At 42.7% G+C, this 24,540-nt stretch overlaps 1 protein-coding gene across 1 annotated transcript in view; it reads left to right on the top strand.

Annotated features, from left to right (window-relative positions):
- Window positions 1–694: 694 nt before the first annotated feature.
- Window positions 695–24,540, top strand: part of LOC124775827 — a 77,953-nt gene continuing 54,107 nt past the window's right edge. The window contains exons 1-4 of the mRNA XM_047250661.1: window positions 695–881; window positions 10,518–10,735; window positions 10,910–11,820; window positions 11,878–11,971. Coding sequence (XP_047106617.1) covers window positions 695–881; window positions 10,518–10,735; window positions 10,910–11,820; window positions 11,878–11,971 — 1,410 coding nt within the window. The remainder of the gene's footprint in view (window positions 882–10,517; window positions 10,736–10,909; window positions 11,821–11,877; window positions 11,972–24,540) is intronic.

Here is a 24,540-nt window from a genome sequence, read left to right as displayed (position 1 = left end):
ATACTACTTTCCTGTAGACTACAGCATCATCGGCAAACAGTCTCAGGCCGCTGTCAATACCATCAACCAGATCGTTTATGTAAATCGTAAAAAGCAGAGGACCTATTACGCTGCCCTGTGGCACACCTGAAGTTACTCTAGTTTCTGTTGAAGTTACCCAGTTCAGGACAACATACTGCTCCCTGTCTGTTAGAAAACTTTCTATCCAACCGCATATGTCACAGGATAGACCGTAAGCGCGCACTTTATAATATGTATAGATGAAAGAGATCGCAGGTTCGAATCCTGCCTCGGGCATGGATGTGTGTGATGTCCTTAGGTTAGTTAGGTTTAAGCAGTTCTAAGTTCTAGGGGACTGATGACCACAGATGTTAAGTCCCATAGTGCTCAGAGCCATTTGAACCATTTTTTTTTTGAAAGAGACCACACACCTAGCTCTCGCAAAGGCGAAAAGAAGTACAGAAATTTAGTCGATACTAATGACTGCGCGTAAACATTAAACTAAGTCCAAGGTGCCGACTTTATTCCGCGGTTGCTGTAAGTGAGCCTAACTAGTGCCGATGCCTCACGATTTGGCGCACTCCTGGATGTTCTTTAACGGTCTTTGGTTCATACTGAACGTGATAGCAGACTTACGGTGTAGTAAAATTTAAACGACGGCTGTGTTACCTAGACACGATGGCGCAGTCGAGGAATGAGGAAACGGGCAGACAAGTACGTGGGTGCCAAGTGTTTGGCGCCAGAGCTGCTGGGACGTCGGTTGCAGACGGAGGCCGTGGGGTCCAGCCACGGCTATTTCAGGCGGCGGCGGCGCGCAGGTACACTCTGGAAGCCGTCTCTGCCCATCCGCGCCGTCGCCGAAACATTCGAGAACACCGGCAGTACTGTGTCCTCGTTCCGCAGACGCTACTCCTTGTCTTTGCAGCTGTAAGGCGCATATTTTTGGCCTAGAACACATCTCCCCTTTCCTAATAAAGTGGATTGGATAAATTGTAATGAAATTAACCTTCCTGGGTCATTAACACCTTGCGCTGGCTCTAGTTCTACATCTACATGGATACTCTGCAAATCACATTTAAGTGCCTGGCAGAAGGTTCATCGAGCCACCTTCACAATTCTCTATTATTCCAATCTCGTATAGCGTGCGAAAAGAACGAACACCTGTAACTTTCAGTGCGAGCTCTGATTTTCCTTATTCTATCATGGTGATCGTTTCCCCGTATGTAGATCGGCGTTAAAAAATATTTTCGTATTCAGAAGAGAAAGCTGGTGATTGGAATTTCGTGACAATATTCCTCCGCAACAAAAAACACCTTTGTTTTAATGTTGTCCATCCCATATCCTGTATCATTTCAGTGGCACTCTCTCTCCTATTTTGCAATAACACAAAACGTGCTGCCCTTCTTTGATCTTTTTCGATGTAGTCTGTCAATCCAATCTGGTAAGGATCCCAGAACGGGCCGCAGTATTCTAAAAGAGGACGGACAAGCGTAGTGTAGGCAGTCTCTTTAGTAGATCTGTTATATTTTCTAAGTGTCCTGCCAATAAAACGCAGTGTTTGGTTAGCCTTCCCCACAACATTTTCTGTGTGTTCCTTCCAATTTAAGTTGTTCGTAATTATAATTCCTAGGTATTTAGTTGAATTTGCGGCCTTTAGGTTTGACTGATTTATCATGCAACCGAAGTTTAACGGATTCCTTTTAGCATTCATGTGAACGACCGCCGGCCGGAGTGGCCGTGCGGTTCTAGGCGCTACAGCCGCAGGTTCGAATCCTGCCTCGGGCATGGATGTGTGTGATGTCCTTAGGTTAGTTAGGTTTAATTAGTTCTAAGTTCTAGGCGACTGATGACCTCAGAAGTTAAGTCGCATAATGCTCAGAGCCGTTTTTTTGTGAACGACCTCACACTTTTCATTATTTAGGGTCAACAGCCAATTTTCGCACTGTACTGATATCTTTTCTAAACCGTTTTGCAATTTGTTCTGATCTTCTGAAGACCTGACTAGACAATAAACGACAGCATCATCTGCAAACAACCTAAGACGACTGCTCAGATTGTCTCCCAAATCGTTTATATAGATAAGGAACGCCAGAAATCACTTCTGCTATACTCGAGGACTTCGAATTCCATCAATTACTACGAACTGTGACCTCTCTGACAGGAAATCATGAATTCAGTCACAAAACTGGGACGATATTCCATAAGCAAGCAATTTCACTACAAACTGTTTGCGTGGTACAGTGTTAAAAGCCGTCCGGAAATCCACCCCGGGGCATAATATTTCACTGAAAACGATCGTAAATGTCCGAAAATCATTTTAATCTGTCAGGAACATTCATTTCGGCAGGTCCGAGGAAGGTGGCGCAGTGGTTAGCGCAATGGACTCGCTTTTGTCCATCCAGATTTAGGTTTTCCGTAATTTCCGTAAATGCCGGGATGGTTGCTTCGGAAAGGTCACGGCCGATTTCATTTCCTATCCTTTCGTAATCCGAGCCTGTGTCCTGTCCCTAACGACCGCGCTGTCGACGCGACGTTGAACTCTAATCTTCTTTCTTCTTCATTTGGCGGATGCCCCATTTCAGAATGACAGTTTCATTCTGGAAGCAACTACCGTGCTATATCTAAGTAATTTTGCAGGATAGGGTTTAATGAAACAAAATATATAATTCTGCGTCAGTCACGAAATTTTATACTATTCACTACGAGTTTCGATGCTTAATCGTCATCATCATCTACATCTACGTGATTACTCTGCTATTCACAATAAAGTGCCTGGCAGAGGGTTCAATGAACCACCTTCAAGCTGTCTCTCTACCGTTCCACTCTCGAACGGCACGCGGGAAAAACGAACACTTAAATTTGTCTGTGCGAGCCCTGATTTCTCTTATTTTATCGTGACGGTCATTTCTCCCTATGTAAGTGGGTGTCAACAGAATGTTTTCGCAATCGGAGAAGAAAACTGGTGATTGAAATTTCATGAGAAGATCCCGTCGCAACGAAAAACGCCTTTGCTTTAATGATTGCCACTCCAATTTACGTATCATGTCTGTGACACTATCTCCCCTATTTCGCGATTATACAAAAAGAGCTGCGCTTCTTTGTACTTTTTCGATGTAATCCGTCAGGACCACCTGATGCGGATGCCACAGCGCACAGCAGTTCTCCAGACTAGGGCGGACAAGCGTGGTAAAAGCAGTCTCTTTAGTAGACCTGTTGCACCTTCTAAGTGTTCTACCAATGAATCGCAGTCTTCGGTTTGCTCTACCCACGATATTATCTATGTGATCGTTCCAATTTAGGTTATTTGTAATTGTAATCCCTAAGTATTTAGCTCAATTTACAGTCTTCAGATCTGTGTGACTTATCGCGTAATCGAAATTTAGCTGATTTCATGTGAATAACTTCACACTTTCCTTTATTCAGGGTCGATTGCCACTTTTAGCACCATACAGATATCTTATCTAAATCATTTTGCAAGTCGTTTTGATCATCTGATGACTTTACAAGACGGTAGATGACAGCATCATCTGCAAACAATCTAAGACGGCTATTCAGATTGCCTGCTATGTCGTTAATATAGATCAGGAACAATAGAGGGCCTATAACACTTCCTTCGGGAACTCCGCATATTACTTCTGTTTCACTCGATGACTTTCCGTCTATTACTACGAACTGTGACCTTTCTGACAGGAAATCACGAATCCAGTCGCACATCTGAGGCGATACTACGTAGGCACGCAGTTTGGTTAGAAGACGCTTGTGAGGAACGGAGTCGAAAGCCATCAGGAAAGCTAAAAATATGGAATCAGTTTGACATCCCTTGTCGATAGCATTCATTACTTCATAAGTATAAAGAGCTAGTTGTGTTTCAAAAGAACGATATTTTCTGAATCCGTGCTGGCTATATGTCAATAAATCGTTATCTTCGAGGTACTTCACAATGTTCAAATACAGTATATGTTTCAAAACTCTATTGCACCATCAGGTGTAAGACATATTTTACGTGGTTGTTGTTACTGGTAAGCATTGGCGATTTCGTACAGCAGCATGTGAGACGGTCAGGTAGTTTGGTTATTACTTACACTGCTTATTATTAATTGGAAATTAGCCACGTAGGCTATAGATGTGACGTAGCAGCTGGTTTGTTCAGACTAATGAGGGTTTTTCAAGAATCGGTCGTACAGGTGCTTCGTAAGCCACTTCTTTCGTGGATGAATTACGTTTGCTTAAGTTCACCTAATGAATCTCACCCTGGCATGTGCTTTTCCTTCAGTTCGTTTTACCTGATCATCCCATTGTAGACTGCTTCAGACGATTACTCTGATATTTTACGGTTGTTTTGTTACGAGTATATCTAGTGATTTTTCGTCAACGGCATAATCGAACAGTAGCTAACGGATCTCCTCGGATGTTTATGCGCAACATTTTAACTTTTATTTACGTTCAATATTACTTGCTAGTCCGTGCACAATCAACGATTCTCCGCAGGTATTCCTGTCTTTCGTTACAGCCTTCCGACGTTGCAACCTACCTCTGGACAACACCATCGTCAGCGGACAGTCTCATGGTGCTTCCAATGTTATGCACTAGATCATTTGTATATACTGTAAACAGTTACGGTTTATAACATTCCCTTGGGGTACTCCTGGAATTACCTATACATTCCACATCAGTGCTGTGTTCAACGCGTTTATACGTATTGGTAATTCCATTTTTTGCTATATCTCTGCTAAAGTGGCACTAATAAGACGTCTCTGTTTGAAGTGAGGCGGGGGTTGGCTATACAGGGGAACGTTACTCAAGAATTGGTCGAACAAGGGTTTTGCATCTCCTTTGTGGGTTAATTATTCTTCCTCATCTTTGGTACAACTTCCAAGAAAAAAAATCTGGAGACCGGCTGCTATAGACAGTTAACAAGATCTTGCTCCACTCTCGATAAACCTGTTCACCCCATGTCTGAGTTTAATGTGGTTATGTTCAGCATCGGCCCTCCATCTCCGATGCGTGATTCAACCAAGTTACTTGCCTCCCGCTACTTTTACATCATTAACTACTGCTCTTTCTCGACTGTGCAGTTGTGCATTATGTACAGACTGCACCACCGTCTCCTCTCATGTCGTTGTTTTGTGAATCACTAATGTATAACAACGGGCGCAGTTGTTTTGATTATTGACACCCTTCCCAACTTAGTGTCAACGCAGGGGTCATTGGTCGCTGGAGATACCATCAGCTACAAGGAGAATAAATGGACGAATTAGATTTACTGGAAGAAACCAGGAAATATATTTCACAATTAATGGCTCCTCGGTTTTCAGGACGCGTAGATTGTACTTCTTGAGCTTTCTATAGTCACCGCACCCATCATCTTCACGAGTTAAAATTATTGGCTCTTGGAAACGATATCGTGCCTTAATATGCACGAATCACGACGGAGAAGAGAGAGGGACAGAGAGAGAGAAGGGGGAGGGGGGGCGATTGGGAGCGCCATATGCAGAAAATCACATACTGTCCTTTACTCTGTGAGTAATTTGACATATTTTTCGGCATTCAGGCACTTGATAGCGACCAAGAAGTTCGATGGAATGAAAGAATTTCATGTGTACAGCGTATGGTGTTGATTTCCGGAATGTGTTTCGTTAAATTCATTAAGGTCGTCAGCAATTGCTATCGTCAAACATTCATTGTATTTCGGTTCTATCAGTTTGTCAGAGAGTTGGAAAATCTGTTGCTAATGTAATGTGGAAATCAATTTCTTAGTTATAAATTAGTTTATTAAAATTCAGAAGTGGTTTCGGCTTTCCAGCCATAATCAGATCTGAAAATAAGCAATTAAAAACAAAAAAACATGTCACTGGAGTTATAAAGCAAGACACAAGTTTACTAAATGTGCGGAAAAAAGTGAACAGACTCACCGAGTACACGTAGGCGTGTAGTCAGGTACGTAAGAGCGCAGAGTGTATATTTAAAGAGAAAGTAAATGGTACTTGTTAGTTGTATTATAAAGCTATTAATGTGTTTTTAATTACAAATAAACAAACATCGTCTGGATCAAAACCTCTTTTTCACCGACTATCGCTTACAATCTCGGTGCAGATAAAAAAAATGGTTCAAATGGCTCTGAGCACTATGGGACTTAACAGCTGTGGTCATCAGTCCCCTAGAACTTAGAACTACTTAAACCTAACTAACCTAAGGACATCACACACATCCATGCCCGAGGCAGGATTGGAACCTGCGACCGTAGCAGTCGCGCGGTTCCGGACTGCGCGCCTAGAACTGCGAGACCACCGCGGCCGGCTCGGTGCAGATCATATTCAGGTCTGGCGCCGTAAAGTGCAGTTTTGTCAACAGTGATGTAAGACTAACGTATTTGACGTTAGTTTTACGTTACTGTTGCAAATAAGATCACCGTTCCTAGTCATGGCGTCAGTTATGAGATATGTTTTTTGTTTAAATTTTCTCATTTTTACATTAGATGATGGCTTCAAAGCCGAAACGGCATGGGTTTTGTTTGAATAATGTTTTCGCCATTTAACTGTTCAAACGTCTTTATTTCATGTTACTATCACGATTTCGCCCATACACCGTTATGAAGTTCAACAATGTTGGATACAATTAGACTTTAAGTGAAGTCTTGATCAGGATCTATTGAACTGGGTGTCGCAACATGTAGATAAGTACATCAAAGAAATGTATGGAGACAGGCAGCAAACTTGTTTTCCAACCGTAGAACAAGAGAGCCATAAAATGAACATCAATACAATCGTTACATGTCCAGTGAATATGGTCTGAAAATAAACTATGGAAGTTACTAGTTGACTGGTGGTCGAAGATGAACACAGATGAGCATCTTTGACGACCAGTCAACCAATAATTTCCAGAGCATACGTTCAGAATCACCGCACAAGTAACGACAGTGTTGACGTCCATCTTGTGGCTCATTTGTTTTACGGCTGGAAAGCAGGTTTGCTATCTGTCTACACACATTTCCTTCATTTTGTACGTATCTATACGTCGGGACACCCAGTTCAATGGATCGTGGCCGTGACTTCACTTAACAAAGTCTGGTTATATCTAACAATATTGTACTTCATAATGGTTTCAGGCGGGAATTTGATATAAAATAAAGAAGTTTGTACAGTCAAACGGCGGAAATATCTTTTCAGGCATTGCCCGCATCTCGTGGTCGTGCGGTAGCGTTCTCGCTTCCCACGCCCGGGTTCCCGGGTTCGATTCCCGGCGGGGTCAGGGATTTTTCTCTGCCTCGTGGTGGCTGGGTGTTGTGTGCTGTCCTTAGGTTAGTTAGGTTTAAGTAGTTCTAAGTTCTAGGGGACTGATGACCGTAGCTGTTAAGTCCCATAGTGCTCAGAGCCATTTGCACCATTTTTTTTTCAGGCATTATTACATGACTATGGTCCAAAAATACAGCGTGTTCATAGATTATCTTTACAACCTAAGACTTTAGTACCTTTAGAACTGTACTAGATACTAACAATTGGTTTTCAGCATGTGATAAGATAAATCATAAAGTTTTGTTCCTCAGTTGTACACATCAATTTGTGCACCCTTAGTCGCACAGATAATGTCTAGTCGGAACGCCATTTCTCTCCACAAACGGTACAAGATCTTCACGGTGATATATTCAGACGCATTGCAAATGCGTGCCTTCGAATCCTATAGGTCTCTAACCTTGGTTCTGTACACCAGATCCTTTACAAAACTCCACAGGGAGAAGTCGAGGGTGTGAGGTCAGGGGACTGTGACGGCCATTGGATTGGATCATTTCGTCCAACCCACCTATCTGGAAACTTTTCATCTAGAAATTGACGAACATTTACGGACAAGTGGGATGGAGCCTGATCGTGCTGGAATATGGTACCAGGTTACACGTCTTCCAGTTGTGGCACGGCAAACTCTTGTAACATGTCGAGGTAAATACCACTGTTGACGGGAGACTCGATGAAAAAAAAAAGGACCAGTGATGCAATTGTGCTTCAGTCCGCACCGAACATTGACAAAGGGACTGTTTCTTTCCATTTCACGTGTAACATGAAGATGCTGGGACGCACCGATGTTGTTGGACTCCTTAAAAGCGCCTGCCGTACCTGGTCCACGTTGGCGTCCGAAACAAATGGGCTACTCTTGCCTCCTTTTTATGGAGAACACTACCTGTTTCTATAAATGACGTATGCCAAGGCCGAATAGTTGGTCGAGACGATGGTTGCCTTCCATACGGTGTTCGAAAGTTTCGTTGCACTTGGCTCTGAGCACTATGGGACTTAACTACTGAGGTCATCAGTCCCCTAGAACTTAGAACTACTTAAACTTAACTAACCTAAGGACATCACACACATCCATGTCCGAGGCAGGATTCGAACCTGCGACCGTAGCGGTCACGCGGTTCCAGACTGTAGCGCCCAGAACCGCTCGGCCACACCGGCCGGCTTCGTTGCACTTGGGTGTAGGACGTTATCTGTATGAATCAGGCTTTCTCATGTGGCGACGACATTTTATCAGGTTTTCAAGTTCAATTTTGCATCAGAACTGCGTCACCTGGAAGATAAAAGAAAGCTTTTTGAGTTATCATATGTTGAAAAACATTTTTTATTATGTAGTAATATCTATTGTCAGATGCTCATTTTTCCATATGAGTTTATTTTCATTAGTGACTACGCAAACTGCATTTTAACTATTAAATTTACGATACTAGTTAGTAGTGTACTCTAACTACAATGCCCTCTGCTGACCTCCGTTATTTGTATAAATACCAGGCGCATCCAGGCCGTCACCAGCACTTGCTGTGTACCTATATGTATAATTTTTGACGTTGATACCTACGTCAGAGCCGGCCGCGGTGGCCGAGCGGTTCTAGGCGCTTCAGTCCGGAACCGCGTGACTGCTACGATCGCAGGTTCGAATCCTGCCTCTGGCATGGATGTGTGTGATGCCCTTACGTTAGATGGGTTTAAGTAGTTCTAAGTTCTAGGGGACTGATGACCTCAGATGCTAAGTCCTATAGTGCTCAGAGCCATTTGGACCTATATCAGAATATTTTATCGTGCGTTTGGCTGGTATGCATGGTTGTTAAGCGTGTAAATATTTTTTTATTTTTCTTAATTATCAGTAGGCCTGTTATAGATTTTGCTTCAGCCAATTGAACTTAGTTGATTACGACACTGTTTTTCTATTTGTAACAGATCTGAAGATGGCAAGTAGCCGAAACCGGTAATTATTAACTGTAAAATCTGTATGATGAAGGGGGAGTTTACAAATGAAATATCTAATATAGAATAACACTATTACATGGCCCAAACATACAATGTGTCCATATATTATCTTCGCAACTTAAGACTTAAGTACCTTTAGAACTGTACTAGATATTGACAATTGGTTTTCAACATGTGGTAAGATAATTCATAAAGTTTTGTTCCTCAGTCGTAGACATCAGTTCGCGCACTGTTAGTCGCACGTACACTGTCTAGTTGGAATGCCATTTCTCTCCACATACGATACAAGATCTTCACGATGACATGTTCAAAAGCATTGCAAATGCGTGCCTTCAAGTCCTGTATGTCTCTAACCTCGGTTCTGTACACCACATCCTTTACAAAACCCCACAGGGAGAAGTCTAGGGTGTGAGGTCCAATCCACGTATCCGGAATAATCGACCGTGACTGTTTCAAAACTATGACAATGTTTTCAGATACCGCTACTAGTCACATTTGACAGTCGGCAACAGAAACCAAAACATTGCATTGAAACAAGCGTTCAGTTCATAGTGCTGTGGAAGGTGGGAAAAAACCGCAAATTTGCATTCATAAGAAGAAGAACACCACCAAAAATGCAACAGGAGCGTAATATGTAAGAAATTGTCCACGCAACCTGCCACTGATGATGCCTTGCAGAAAATAAAGGTGAAACGCGTATGGCACTAAAATTGTGTTTTATTCAGTTGCTATCAGACAGTCCATAAGTAAAAATTATCAATATACCGTAATATTACACGCAACTGAGGAAGAAAAAAATGGTTCAAATGGCTCTGAGCACTATGGGACTTAACTCCTGAGGTCATCGGTCCCCTAGAACTTATAACTACTTAAACCTAGCTAACCTAAGGACATCACACACATCCATGCCCGAGGCAGGATTCGAACCTGCGACCGTAGCGGTGGCGCGGTTAAAGACTGTAGCGTCTAGAACCGCTCGGCCACTCCGGCTGGCAACTGAGGAAGACAGGACTACAAAAGTTTAAGATAACTAGTCACAAAATTTGTTGCTCATTCAATTATTTATTTAGCGACGTGTATCGAGATGATATTTCATCAGGCTATATTGGCATTATAAAAAGATTTAAAGTGTTAACAGATATTAAAGTTTCTTTACACGATTCTTGTGATCAACTGTGTTCTTGTGGCGTGGTATTCTTCTCGTGATTGCCAGTGACAGATTGCAAGATATTCGGCGATGCTGGACCACCGGTTTGTGACGCAGCTGTGGCACTGTGGCGTGCCTTCCAGAGCGGCCGCTGCGCTCTCTCCCGGAGGCGCACAGGGCGTGGGCGCAGCTCGGCTGGCAGCCGCTCCGCGCGCCGAGGGATAAAATTGGAAGCAGCCCGTCGGATGTGGCGCTCCGCCGCTATCGATTGCCGGCGGCCGCTGGCGCCCGCGCTCGCCGCTGGCCGCGCTCACGGAGTCTTCTTTTGCAGGACGAGGTCACCGCCGACGCGGCCACTGACGCGCCGATGACGTCTCCCGAGGCCGCCGAAGCCCCGCCGGCGGGCGAAACCGCAGCCGCCCCCGCTGCCGACGCCCCCGCCGCGGACGCCTCCTCCGCGGACGCGGTCGGCGAGTCCACTTCGAAAGAGGAATGCGACGGCCACGACAGCGCCGACTCCGGCGAGGTCGGCGAGCCGGGCGCGACGACGGCGGAGGAGGCGGAAGAGGACGCCAACCTGCCCGAGTGTAAGATAAAGCGCAACTACTCGTGCAGCCACTGCACCTACTTCACGCAGAACCCGCGCTCGTACCTGTACCACCTCAAGGACGAGCACAAGGAGAAGATCAGGGTGTACGAGTGCCCCAACTGCCTGTACGCGTCCAAGCACAGCCAGAAGCTTCAGCGGCACGTGCACATGGTGCACGTCATGGGCAGGGGCAAGCGGAAGAGCTCGGCGCGCTCGCCGAAGACGCCCTCGGCCAAGGCGAAGAAGGCACCGCCGGACAGGGACAAGGGCGCGAAGGCGCCGCCGCCCCTGCTGCCCTGCTCGGACGTAGTCGTGAAGCAGGAACCTGCCGGTTCCGAGGAGGAGGCGCTAGGGGACGGCTCCGCTCCGAAGGAGGGCGCCGAAGACGAGAAGTGTGAAAAGGCCGACGAAATAACCAAAGACGGCAGTAAGGAGACGTACACGTGCTCGCAGTGCCCGTTCTCCGACCAGAACAAGGCGCTAGTGGCGCGGCACGAACAGGCGGTGCACCTCCGTAAGAAGTTCTTCCGCTGCAGCAAGTGCAATTACGTGACGCACATGCGCGCCAGGTTCACGAAGCACGTCAAATACCATTCGATGCCGATGATCAAGTGCGACATGTGCGACTTTCGTACGCCGTACAAGTGGAACCTGGACCGGCACTACAAGAACCACACGGGCGACGGCGCGTTCCGCTGCTCGCTGTGCAACTTCACGGCGGACATCAAGCAGAGCCTGACGGTGCACGAGATGAACCACCACGTGCCGCCGGCGAGTGCGGGGGCGCCCGTGCCGCGCCGCCGCAACAAGGTGGGCGCCAGCGACTCGGCGCCCGTCCCCGCCGAGCCGCTTCCACCGCCGCCGCCGCCGCTCCAGGTGCCGCCCCCGCACCTACAGGCGTCGCCGGCCACGCCCACGCGCCTGCCGCCCCCGCCGCCCTTGCAGCATATTCCGACTCTCGTGTCCGACTTCCGCTCCCAGCTGCACTCGTCTCAAGCTTCTTTCGAGGTAACATTGCACCTACACGTCCACAGGGGGAAACACTTGCCCCTTCACTGTAGAGAGCCTGTATAGGGAGATACGGCGCCCATTTTTCTGCCAAACTGCGGACGGGACTTTTGAATGGCCAGTAGTGGAGTACACATTCACCGAATCAAAAGCACAAGAAAATATGGCGAAATCATTCGTTAAATACCTTTCTTTACAGCTATAATATACTCATAGTAGCCTGCTACGTACAGCACAGGAAAATTTGATACAGTGGTTGTAAAAATTATTCGTTACTTGCATTTACCTCCTTTAAAGATCGTTTACTAGACATATTGCAATGAAAGTAACGTAAATAAAAAAAAATACAGGGTGTTACAAAAAGGTACGGCCAAACTTTCAGGAAACATTCCTCACACACAAAGAAAGAAAATATGTTATGTGGACATGTGTCCGGAAACGCTTACTTTCCATGTTAGAGCTCATTTTATTACTTCTCTTCAAATCACATTAATCATGGAATGGAAACACACAGCAACAGAACGTACCAGCGTGACTTCAAACACTTTGTTACAGGAAATGTTCAAAAGTCCTCCGTTAGCGAGGATACGTGCATCCACCCTCCGTCGCATGGAATCCCTGATGCGCTGATGCAGCCCTGGAGAATGGTTTATCACAGCCGTCCACAATACGAGCACGAAGAGTCTCTACATTTGGTACCGGGGTTGCGTAGACAAGAGCTTTCAAATGCCCCCATAAATGAAAGTCAAGAAGCTTGAGGTCAGGAGAGCATGGAGGCCATGGAATTGGTCCGCCTCCACTAATCCATCGGTCACCGAATCTGTTGTTGAGAAGCTTACGAACACTCCGACTGAAATGTGCAGGAGCTCCATCGCACATGAACCACATGTTGTGTCGTAGTTGTAAAGGCACCTGTTCTAGCAGCACAGGTAGAGTATCCCGTATGAAATCATGATAACATGCCGCATTGAGCGTAGGTGGACGAAACTAAAATGAGCTCTAACATGGAAATTAAGCGTTTCCGGACACATGTCAACATAACATCTTTTCTTTATTTGTGTGTGAGGAATGTTTCCTGAAAGTTTGGCCGTACCTTTTTGTAACACCCTGTATAGTGTATAGCATTTGTTTTGTATCGGAAGTGCATAACGCTAAAGATTTAACGTACCTGTATTACGCCAGATGAATGAAAGTCATAAGCAGTTGTTTACTTGTGACATGCAAAAAGTGTTTGCATGTCACAAGTAAGCAACTGCTTACGACTTTCTTTCATATATATATATATATATATATATATATATATATATATATATATATATATATATATATATACCTCTCGTAGATAACAAACGAAAAAGATTACAAAAATCAGGTAATGTTAAATGTAGGCTACTGTAATAACGACCAAATATAACTAGAAAACTACCGTATCCCTTCTACCCCACAGTAAGTAGGCCTATTAAAACCTGTCTTCGAGAGTACCCACAATTATTAACTACGAATAATGTTTCAGCAACAACGACAACTGCGGAAAACGTGCTTACAACTTGCCTGCGTCAACAGTCAGGCAATAATACTGAAACCAAAATAATGCCTAGTGTTGTGATTCGGAACGAAATTAAGTTTGACGCTATATAGTCGAATGAGCATCGCACAACAATTACAGGAACTTTCCGTTTCCAGCAAGGACTGTCAGATATTGGCTTCAGAAAAGCTTGTGACGCTACCAGTATGCACGAACTGTTAAAGAAATAAGAGCTTAAAAAACGATATACAACTAAATCGAACATACATGCACAACACACAACAAAATCTCAATAATGCAAATACCTTTTAATCGTTTCCAAAAGTCCTCTGAACTTCAATTCAACTCAAAAGCACGGCGAACATAGGAAGCGCGAGAGACGTTTGGCAAGAAAATGGTGCCAAAGCTGATCAACCAATCACGGGCAACTTCACCTATGGCCACTCTTTCTGTATACAGGCTCTCTACTTCACTGAAACTTGTATACTGACTTTTCATTCGTTACAGAATTCTCACATATTTCTAAAAGGGGCGTTTCGAATGTAAGTTTCGTCATTGTTTTTCACACGGAAGCTTCATTGCAAAAAACAAACACACCGTAGTATTGTGAACTATAGATCCTGCACTACGAGGATGGTTTGATAAGTCACCGCGCGGAATTATCCGAGTGGACTGTGCGGCAGATCCCGGCGGAGGTTCGAGTGCTCCCTCGGGCATGGGTGTGTGTGTGTGTTTGGACTTAGGATAATTTAGGTTAGGTAGTGTGTAAGCTTAGGGACTGATGACCTTAGCAGTTAAGTCCCATAAGATTTCACACGCATTCACCTATTTGATAAGTCTGGTAAATTTCCATGAAAAAATGGAATATTGTTGTTGCATCTTCGTGGTTAGTAAACTTGATTATTCCAAGGATCGTACAAAGAATTTCAATGTACAGCGCACACTTCATTGTTGACAGAAAACCGAGTTTCCTGCTGTTATCAAACATTTTCATTTGAATGGTTGGACTCTCGCCCAGATCAGAACAGACCCGGATGAAATTCACGCGGTCACTGCACCATCACTAAAGACCATTTTCTTTTGGGTTAGTGAATTTAAATATTGTCGGACAAGCACCGAAGACGAAGCAAAATCCACCCGTCCAGTTCATGTCACCACAAAGAAAAATGCATAATATTCTGCTTGGAGAAAAGGTTACAGGGAAGCTGTGTGAGAGGTGAATGCCGCGATTGCTCATAGTCGACCAAAAGTGTATCCAGCACAACATTTCAGCAAAATACCTGCCGATGTTTAATCGGAATCCTCGAGACGTTTTGCGCCGGTTTGTAACTGTTGATGAAACTTGGATCCATCATCACACACCAGAGTCAAAACGGCAGTCAAAACAATGGACAAGTGCTGGTGATATAGCACCGAAGAAGGCAAGGACCATATTTTAATTGGTAAGGTGATGGCCACCGTTTTTTGAGATTCCCAAGGAAGGAGCCTTATAAATTACTCGGAAAAGGACAGAGCCATAACTGGACCCTACTGTGCTTCATTGTTGGATCTTTTGATACTTACGTTGGCTGAAAAAAGACCAAGGTTGGCATGCAAAAATATGCTCTTTCAACAGGATATTGCACCATGCCACACAACAGCGATAACAGTAGCAAAAGTGCGTGAACTGAGCTTTGAATTGGTTCCCCATCCACCGTATTCACCAGACTTACCCACAAACGATTTTCCCCGTTTCCTAATGTGAAACTTTGGCTTGCTGGGAGAAATTTTCATCAAGTGAGGGAGCTGCAGTTGCAGTCAAGTATGAGTGTTTTGACACAGCAAGGGTCTGACAGGTTCGGAAGTTATATGTCACCAGATGTCTATACAAGTAATTATTGCAAAAAGGATGAAGGTGCAGATGTAAATTACGTGCTGCTGATTTGTCCCACAAGTATTCTGTAGGGTTCCGATCAGGCGAATTTGATGGCCAAGACATTCCAAGTCAGTGCACCATAACTCTCCACAAACAATTTACATCTTGATACTGGGCTTGTGAGATAGACTGTTATCCTGGGAAGATACCAAGTGTGAAGGGATGCAGATGGTCTGTAATAATATTCGTGTGGCCCACAGCTGTCGTGGTGCCTTCAATTACTATCACAGACCCCATAGTATAATATTGCTCCCACCGCCTTTTACTGTGTTGTGGTGAATGTTTCGAGCAGCAATTTGCCTGGATGAATACATATTCAGGCACGAGCATCAATCTGGTGTAACAAGGAACGTGATTTATCCGATACTTTTCCACCGGTTCATTGCTCGTTCTCAATGATCCCGTGTTCGCTGCAATCATAACTGACATTGTCGTTATGCCGGTTGTCACTTATCCTGCTTTACAGATTCGACAAGCTTTTGACGTCCACTTTCTGTGACAAGGCATCAACGTCCGACACCTTGTCACGTACTCGTGGCTTCACTGCCTTTCAGCCAATTTCCATAGATAATCAGGGAAGTAGCACGCAAGCAGCCAACCGGCCTCACTGTTTCCGAGGTGCTCATTACAAGGTACAGGCCATAATGGTTATCCCTTTGTCAAAGTTGTCTGTCTGCGGATTTCACCATTTTGGGCAGCATTGTCGCTATAATAATTTCCTTTTCCTGTGTCCTCTGTGCATACACTTTCATTACTGCATCATCAGGCGACATTCAGTTTCGCGGTGGGCATTGTCATCAGTGCATATTGACATTAAATGACAATTATAAATTGTGAACATTAGGGGAATATGATCTCATTAAATGGTAGACACGTAACGTAAATGCTGAGTATACGTCCCCCTCCATTCTTAGTTTTATTGTTGATCTGGAATAACTGGACTTTCTTATGAGTTCATTCCACAACAAATAACATACTGGTTTTAAAGTATAGCATTCTCTATGGCCCCTAAACATAATTTTTGCTGGTCTGCAGAACAGGTAAGTTCTAAAGTGACATTAGATCACATTTTGAAAATTGCTGCTGATATTATTCATTAATCACTTTTGAAAATAAATGAGCTGGCCGGAGTGGCCGAGTGGTTCTAGGCACTACAGTCTGGAACTGCGCGACCGCTACAGTCGCAGGTTCGAATCCTGCCTCAGGCACGGATGTGTGTGATGTCCTTAGGTTAGTTAGGTTTAAGTAGTTCTAAGTTCTAGGGGACTGATGACCTCAGTAGTTAAGTCCCATAGTACTCAGAGCCATTTGAACCACTTTTTGAAAATAAATGAAACAATGGTCATACGTGAATTAATGCCTGCTCTAATACACAGCCCTGTCACATTAATGTTACCACCTATCAAAAGCCTGGAAAGCTATCTTTTGCAGTGCGGACGTGCAGGAAGAGAGTGTGTGAGGTTGTGAATGGTACTGAGAGGGATGTGAAGCCCTGCTGACTGCAGTGCCTTGGTGATCTGTGCTAGGTTTCACGGTTGAGGCTCCGTGGCACCAACAGTCCGATTGAAGTGGTTCCATAGTTTCTTGACTGGGTTTAAATCCAGAGAGTTTGTTGGCCAGGGGATTACGGTAAACTCATCCTTGTGCTCTTTGTGCCACAAAATTATACTGTGAGCTGTGTGACATGTTGCATTGTCCTAGTGGTAGCTGCCATCATATGGAGAAAAACAGACTGCATGTAGGGCTGGACACGGTCCCCAGGGACGGATGCATTGCGCCTTTCAGAATGACGTGCTGCGGAGGCTCGTACACAGCAATGTTCACTGAATTGTCATCGAGGAGACGCTGTTGGTAGCTCCTTGTTTCATCGAGGGATCAGATGCTCAACAGTTGCGTTCACGTCTCTGCAGGTTCTGTTCACCCCTGTCATTGATGATTTGTGTGAGGTTCACAGTTTTACATTTCTGTACATTTAAAGCTAATTGTATATTTTTGCACCACTTTGAAATATTATCAAGATCTGAATGAAGACTTGTACAGTTTTTTTTTTCAATCAGTACATCATTACAGATAACTGAGTCACCTGGAAAAAGTCTCAGGTTGCTATTAATATTGAGCATCATGTGATTAATATACAACATGAAAATCAAGGGTTCCAACATACTTCCATAGGACATGCCCGAAGTTACTTCTACATATGTTGCTGACTGTTCAAAATAACATGTTGTGTTCTCCCTAGCAATAAATTCTCAACCTAGTCACAAATTTCATTCAATACACCATACAATCGTAATTTCATTAATTAGCATTAGTGTGTTACAGAGGGAAAAGATTTTCCAAAGTCAGGAAATCCTGCAAGTACCTGACTGCTGTGTTCCTAGCCTCTCAGGCTGTCATGTGAGAAAACCACAGGAAATTATGTCTTTTTTTTTGGCCTGTTGATAGTTTTGGCTGAGTCCTGCAGTGAAGACAAATGTGTGGATACCCAGAACATTGCCAAAGTAGAGTCTTCAGTCCGTTCTCTCTGCCTTACTCGTACAGCCTTCGTCAAGCTGCAGGAGGGGACCATTCCAACGCACTGGCCTGTGGATTCTGGGTTCTGTTTCCAGCACAAAATAAATATTATTGCAGTTAATCTTGCTAAAACCTATCCAAAGTTCCCACAAGGATACCCCTTCCTCCTGATACAGATCTTAACCACAGCTGTACTTTACCATATCTCAGCAGTTCGAAGTAGTTCTGTCAAGGCTTGATGTGCCCTCATTCACTTTTATAATTGCCAGTACCGGTACACTCTAAAGAACATGGTCTTGCTGTACTTTATCTGTGGTCTCAATTGCTTCAATGGAAAAGAGAAAATATATTTGTGCATTAGAAGAGAGGGAAAAAGTGTGAAACTTCAAAGTCAAAATGATCTCCACTCCAGGAATCAGGACCTTCTTGAACTCCATGTGGTGTACGATTGTGCAACGTGCATTCATATAATTATCAATTCAGCTGCCCAACTGACATGGTTGCACAGTAAGGCATGAAACTAGGGAGACGAGGACTGCCTCGGTTCAGTCCTAGCCTGATAACTAGATCTCAGATTTTCAACATCCACAATGAGGCAGAAAAACAATAAAAATGTGCAGTATCAAGATTCAATTCTGTGTTTCTATTCTTCTAAAACAGCACAAGACAATAAATTTCTCCTAACTTTCTTGACTCAGGCTCATGCTGTTATCTGATAAAACATTTTTGTACACATGAAATGATGTTTCCACAAGTGACAAGGGCATACATCAGGGAAGGAATTTCGGACAAAATCAGGAGTCATAGTTAAATTTCACAAATGTATGACGTGTCCTCATTCATTAGATCCTGAGCGGTATGGAATTCAACTGCTTTTCTTTGTCAGTGACAGTAAAAAGTGTTGTTTTGTTGATCAACTTTATAGTACAAATGTCGGAAGGAAATGATTTAATGACATGTCATTGCTGTACTTCACACACTTTTCTACGAAGCAAGAACATCCAGCTCACAATTTCTTTAATTTTTCACATCCAAAATATAATTGGTGTACAGTCTGTAAATATCATATTGTGCCAACTTCGGAGGTGACTGCGGTTGGAAGGTAAGGCGAGTCTGATGTCTCATTCAGTGCTGGCAGAATACTTCCGCCGCATACCTTATGTACAGCAATTCCATAGCTCACGTACAGTAACCTGTGCCTCTCACCGTAGATTGCAAGGATTGGCAGCAGTGAGAGAAGGCACGAAGTAGCAATGGGCGAACTCGGGTTTACAGCAAACCGAGTTAACAGAGTTGCAAGTTTGTGTAAGCTGAGTTCAAACCAAGCTAAACTGGGTTGGGATGAAAAAACTGAGATAACATTCAATGCCATTCTCTCTTTCATGTCTGCATGGCTTACCATTGAGTTTAGGTAACCAACCCGAGTTTTGCAGTTACCTAATTAGTGATTATATATATAGTCACAAGATGAATTGCGGAAAACTATACAGAAACTGAAGTCCAAGAAATCAGCTGGTGATGATGAAATATCAAATCATGTAATAAAGCTGGTATGTGAGGAGATAATAACACCACTGCTGAACATAGCAAACTGTTCTTTCAGAGATGCAATTTTTCCAGAAAAACTGAAGATAACGAAGGTAGTGCCAGTGTACAAGAAAGGGAGTAAGGATGATCCCAACAACTACAGACCAGTTTCACTGATCAGGTTTCTCAGAAATCCTAGAAATGCTTATGTATACCAGATTAGTTAACTATTTGGACAAACATAACATTCTCATACCCTCACAACATGGTTTCAGAAAGGGTAAATCTACAGAATCAGCAATTGCCAGTCTAACAGAATACATTTTACAGTCCTTAGATGAGAAAAAGATTGTCTCTGCAATGTTTCTGGATCTTTCAAAAGCATTTGACACCATTGACCATGAATGCTGATACAAAAATTAAGCAACTATGGCATTCGGGGTCAACCAGGTGAATGGATAAAATCATACTTGTGCAACCGCAAGCAGTATGTATCATCAGGAAACTCGTACCAATTGGAAACCAAATCCATCAAATATGGAGTGCCGCAGGGTTTGGTAATGGGGCCATTGTTATTTAATGTGTTTGTTAATGATATAGGTGTTGAGGAGGAAGAAAAGAAAATATTGTATGCTGATGACATGACAATACTAAATAGTGACCAAAATATGGAACAGCTTGAGAGAAGAGCACACATATCTGCAAATGTCACAGCTCAATGGCTGTTGGAAAATGAACTGGTTATAAATCTAAAAAAGACTATGTATGCAGTGTTTAAAAACAAGGAAAAGGCTGTAGACATGGATTTAGAGGTTGATGGAACAAGGCTGGAAGAAGTAGAATCTGCTAGATTCTTAGGTATTCTTGTGCATAATGAACTGAAATGGAAAAAAAACATATTAATAAGGTCTGTAAGAAACTGAGCTCTTTCATGTTCTTAATGATGCAGGTATCACAGTATTCAGACAAGAACCTTCTGTGTACAGTGTATCATGGACTTTTCGAACCATACTTACAGTATGGAGTGACTGTGTGGGGAAACTCAAAGAAACAAGGGACAAAACGAGTGTTCACATTACAAAAAAAAAGCAATTAGGACCATTTTAAGAAGAAAGACCTCTGAAATGTGCAGAAACTGTTTCAAGAATTTAGGTATCTCAACTTTTTCATCGTTGTATATATACAAAACAATAACGTACATCACAAAAGGTAGTGAGGACTGGATTACAAATGCTACTGTACACACCCACAATACAAGAAGGAAGAATGAAGTACGGAGCGTACCCCACTGACTGGCAATGCTAGAAAAAAGGACCCCAGTACTCTGGTATCAGACTACTAAGAAGTCAGCCCAAAAAACCTGCATGATAGTGTACTTCATAATGACTTTCCAAAGAAACTTAAAGACTATCTCATTGAAAAAGAGTTTTACAGTGTTGCAGAATACTTATGCCATTAAATTTGTATATATTGTTACTCATTATCAGTGATGTAAAAATGTAAGCTAAAGGTGTAGAAAAATAAGTGATAAAGAATGTTAATACTTTGACATGCCCTATATTACACGTACATTTACTGTACGCAATATAATCTTACAGGATCAAATAAAATTCAATTCAATTCAGTTCAACTACATAGGGCACAATTTCTGGTCTTTCACGTTCAAATTTTGAAGATAGACTTGTGAAAAACTTGAAACATGCAGTATAGATTTCGACGGCTATTGGCGATCGTAACATAGCTCAATACCTTTTCAGGAGCATGACTGTGAACTGTACTACAGACTACAATTTTGAGTCTTTGGACATGAAATTTTGAAGATGATGATACTCCCGGAATTTGCTGTAGTGGTAAGGTAGTAAAATGTCTCATCACAAGATTAATGGATGCCACTTTACAGACTGAAATTTGAAAATATGCTCATGAGTCACTTTGAATTTGCTGTAAGATTTGGATGGAAATTGGGCATTTTTAAAGTAGCCAGATACCTTGTCATGTGCATGAACGGTTGCTATGCTATAGGTCACAATTCAAAAATATGCTAATGAGACACCCGGAATTTGCTGTAAGGGTTTTTATGTTGATCAGACGATCCTGAGGTAGCCAAATACAACTGCTTGGGAATGATTCATTAAAGTTACTGCTTTGTCATCATGTTTCTCAGTCACTTTGTGTTCAAAATTTTAGTTGCCGAGTTGCCATGACGCTAATGTTCTGTAACAAAATAAATCGTAATAAGCTACTGAACTTTTAAAGATCACACTGAATGATGTTGTGTTCTGTAGTCACAGACTGAACTTGGTTCAAGACATGTTCAGTCAGCGTGAAACTCCATTGTCGCATGAAACCATCATTGATAGTGGTGGCCGCTGTACAGTGTGCAAACAAAACACAAGTTAGTAATAGTCTAGCATGGGTTGACTTGAAATCCCCTCAACCTGAGGTAATTGGTTTGGTAACTCAAGTTGACCTATCTCTAGCATGCAGTATGTTGACTTCAACCAACATCTTCTGAGCCAAACTAGGGCGCTTGAGCTCAGTAACAAAATTCATGAAATTACTCAATTTACCAATTTTCAAATTGAGACCACTGTAAAGAAAATATTTTGATATGATGAAATTTTCCAAATATACTTTACACCAGTGAGCATTTGAGAGTAAAATTACTTAGTGTTAACATTGTAGGACTTTAATTAAAACCAAACAACACTTAAAACCTTTTAGCAGTGCATAAAATAATTTGCATAAACTCACAGAACATCCAACTGAACCTTAACTTGGTACATCCAGTGGCATTTAAATCACTTTAAATACTGTTCTAAGGAAAGATATATATGACAACTGTAATAAGAAATTTGAAGGTTAAACTTTTACAAAACACTCTGAGCAGTCTCCTGCTTTGCACACAGTACATGCTAGTTGGTAGAACCTTTGACACACCACAAGAACACAGCCAAGTGGCCCAAATTAACTGGTTCTAAAGCATATACAAAGCTTTTATTACAAACTCAACAAATTAACGTGTGCAATATAGCATGGCAACAAATAGCTGAATCTCACACTCTGGGGATTGGATTTAAGGATTAGATACTCCCCCTTTCTTCAATACCACTCTCTTTTACAGTATAAGAAAGGACAAGTAAAAAATTCCTGTTACCAGATGATAGAACAGAGAACTGCAATAAATTTACACAGTTTTGCTGCATTTGCAAGAAGCTTTATTTTTGGTTGCATGCAAAACCCACACAACTGTACTTAATAAAACAATCCTATTAATAGCTTAGGGGTCCAAGGCAGGGCCAAATCTGTGAGGAGTGCCCACAAAGAACACTGGTGAAGCTTTAAAAGTCACATCAAAACTTTATGCTGTCCACATAGCAAAATTTGCAGAATGTAAGGTCATATGTTCTTATTCACTTTTCTCATCAAAGGACCAATGTAATAAACAGCAAACATGTAATTAAAAGGAAACCTTGCCATGGGAGGCTGAACCTTGTCAAACAAATCAAGTGATTTAAATAGTAAGATGATATTTAGCGGATATTGGATTCTCTCTGAGGGCCACCCAGTAGAGGAGTATTACCCAGGTTAGCACCCATTCAAGTCACTTGACTGTCATAACCTATCATAATTGCACTTAGAACAGTGCTCCTGTGCTGCTAAATGAAAACAACTACTTCAGAAGCTTCTCACTGGATATTAATGGAGAGATGTAAACATGCAGCTTACGGTCCCATGGCAGTCTGTGGAGTAGAACGTGGGCACAGACAGTGGTTTGCTGCATCACCAGTCCTTAGGCTGCAGTGGAAAAGACCCCTTTTCCTGCTATATCACCCGCTACAGTGAAAGCGGTCTGCACGCCCGTAGTCGGAAGCACAGTTGCCAACTTGACACTCCCCGGTGCTCCGCAAGACCCCAAGTTTTCCTGTTAGGCACCACTTGCCTTGTTGGCGAACAGTCTGTGAGAGAACTAGTTCACCAGAGACCTGTTGTAAGCTACCCGTGGATGCTCTCTAGCAAAAGATAAATGCGCACGAAAGCCTGGCCTGATTGGTCGATTCACAATATGACTTAGGAAGTCCTTTTGACAATGATGGCATTAGAGATGGAACATTAGTTCAACTGATTAAATACGCCTTACCCTGAAATCAAGGTTATCACCTTAAATAATCTGGTTAGAACAAGTAAAACCTAAATCAGGGTGCACAGGTGGTGTCGTGAATCTTGCTGCTCCCAAATATGACTACACTTCCTTGCTCACTGTTTTCCAATCTTGGATACTTAAACAAGAATTTGTATGTATTTCTTCCTTTGCTGTAGATCCTTCAAACAATCATTGGAAGAAAACATAGGTCACACCTATCTACAAGAAGGTTAGCAGAAATGATCCACAAAACTATCATTCAATATAATTGATGTCAGTTGCTATAGAATGTAGTCTGAGCTGAAACATAATGAGGTATCTTCAATAGAAAGACCTTATTCATGCAAATCAGCATAGATTCCAACAGTTGTGCCCCAGGGAAGTGTGTTGGGATCCTATTTTTATGACATGGTAGACAATCTTAGGATTAACCTCAGACATTTTTGCACACAATGCAGTTATCTATAATGAAGTAGTATCTGAAAGAGGCTTCACAAGTATCCAGACATGTCTTAATAAGATTTCCAAGTGGTCCTAAGATTGGCAATTTATTTTAAATGTTCATAAATGTAAAATTGTGAACGTCACAAAACATGGAAATGTCGTATCCTAAAACTTCAGTATCAGTGAGGCATAGTTGGGATCATTCAGTTCATACAAATATCTGGCTGTGACAATTTGTTGGGACATGGAGTGGAGTGATCACGTAGGCATAATCATAGGTATAGCTGTTGGCTATTAGTTCATTGACAAGAACTGGGAATATGCAATCTGTCTACAAAGGATATTGCTTAATCCTTGTAAGTTCATTGTTCCATTTCTTTTCAGTAATGTATAGTGATTAATATTACCAGCAGTTCTCAGGATGTGATCTGTTGTCACTTCAGAATGTAGCTGTTCTACAGACCAGCAGAAAATAAATTAAAATAATATAATATAAATAA

Source organism: Schistocerca piceifrons, chromosome 2, assembly GCF_021461385.2.
Source record: "Schistocerca piceifrons isolate TAMUIC-IGC-003096 chromosome 2, iqSchPice1.1, whole genome shotgun sequence".
Taxonomy (NCBI): Eukaryota; Metazoa; Arthropoda; class Insecta; order Orthoptera; family Acrididae; genus Schistocerca; species Schistocerca piceifrons.
The sequence above is the reverse complement of the archived record's forward strand: the minus strand, read 5'-3'. Positions and strand labels throughout refer to the sequence as shown.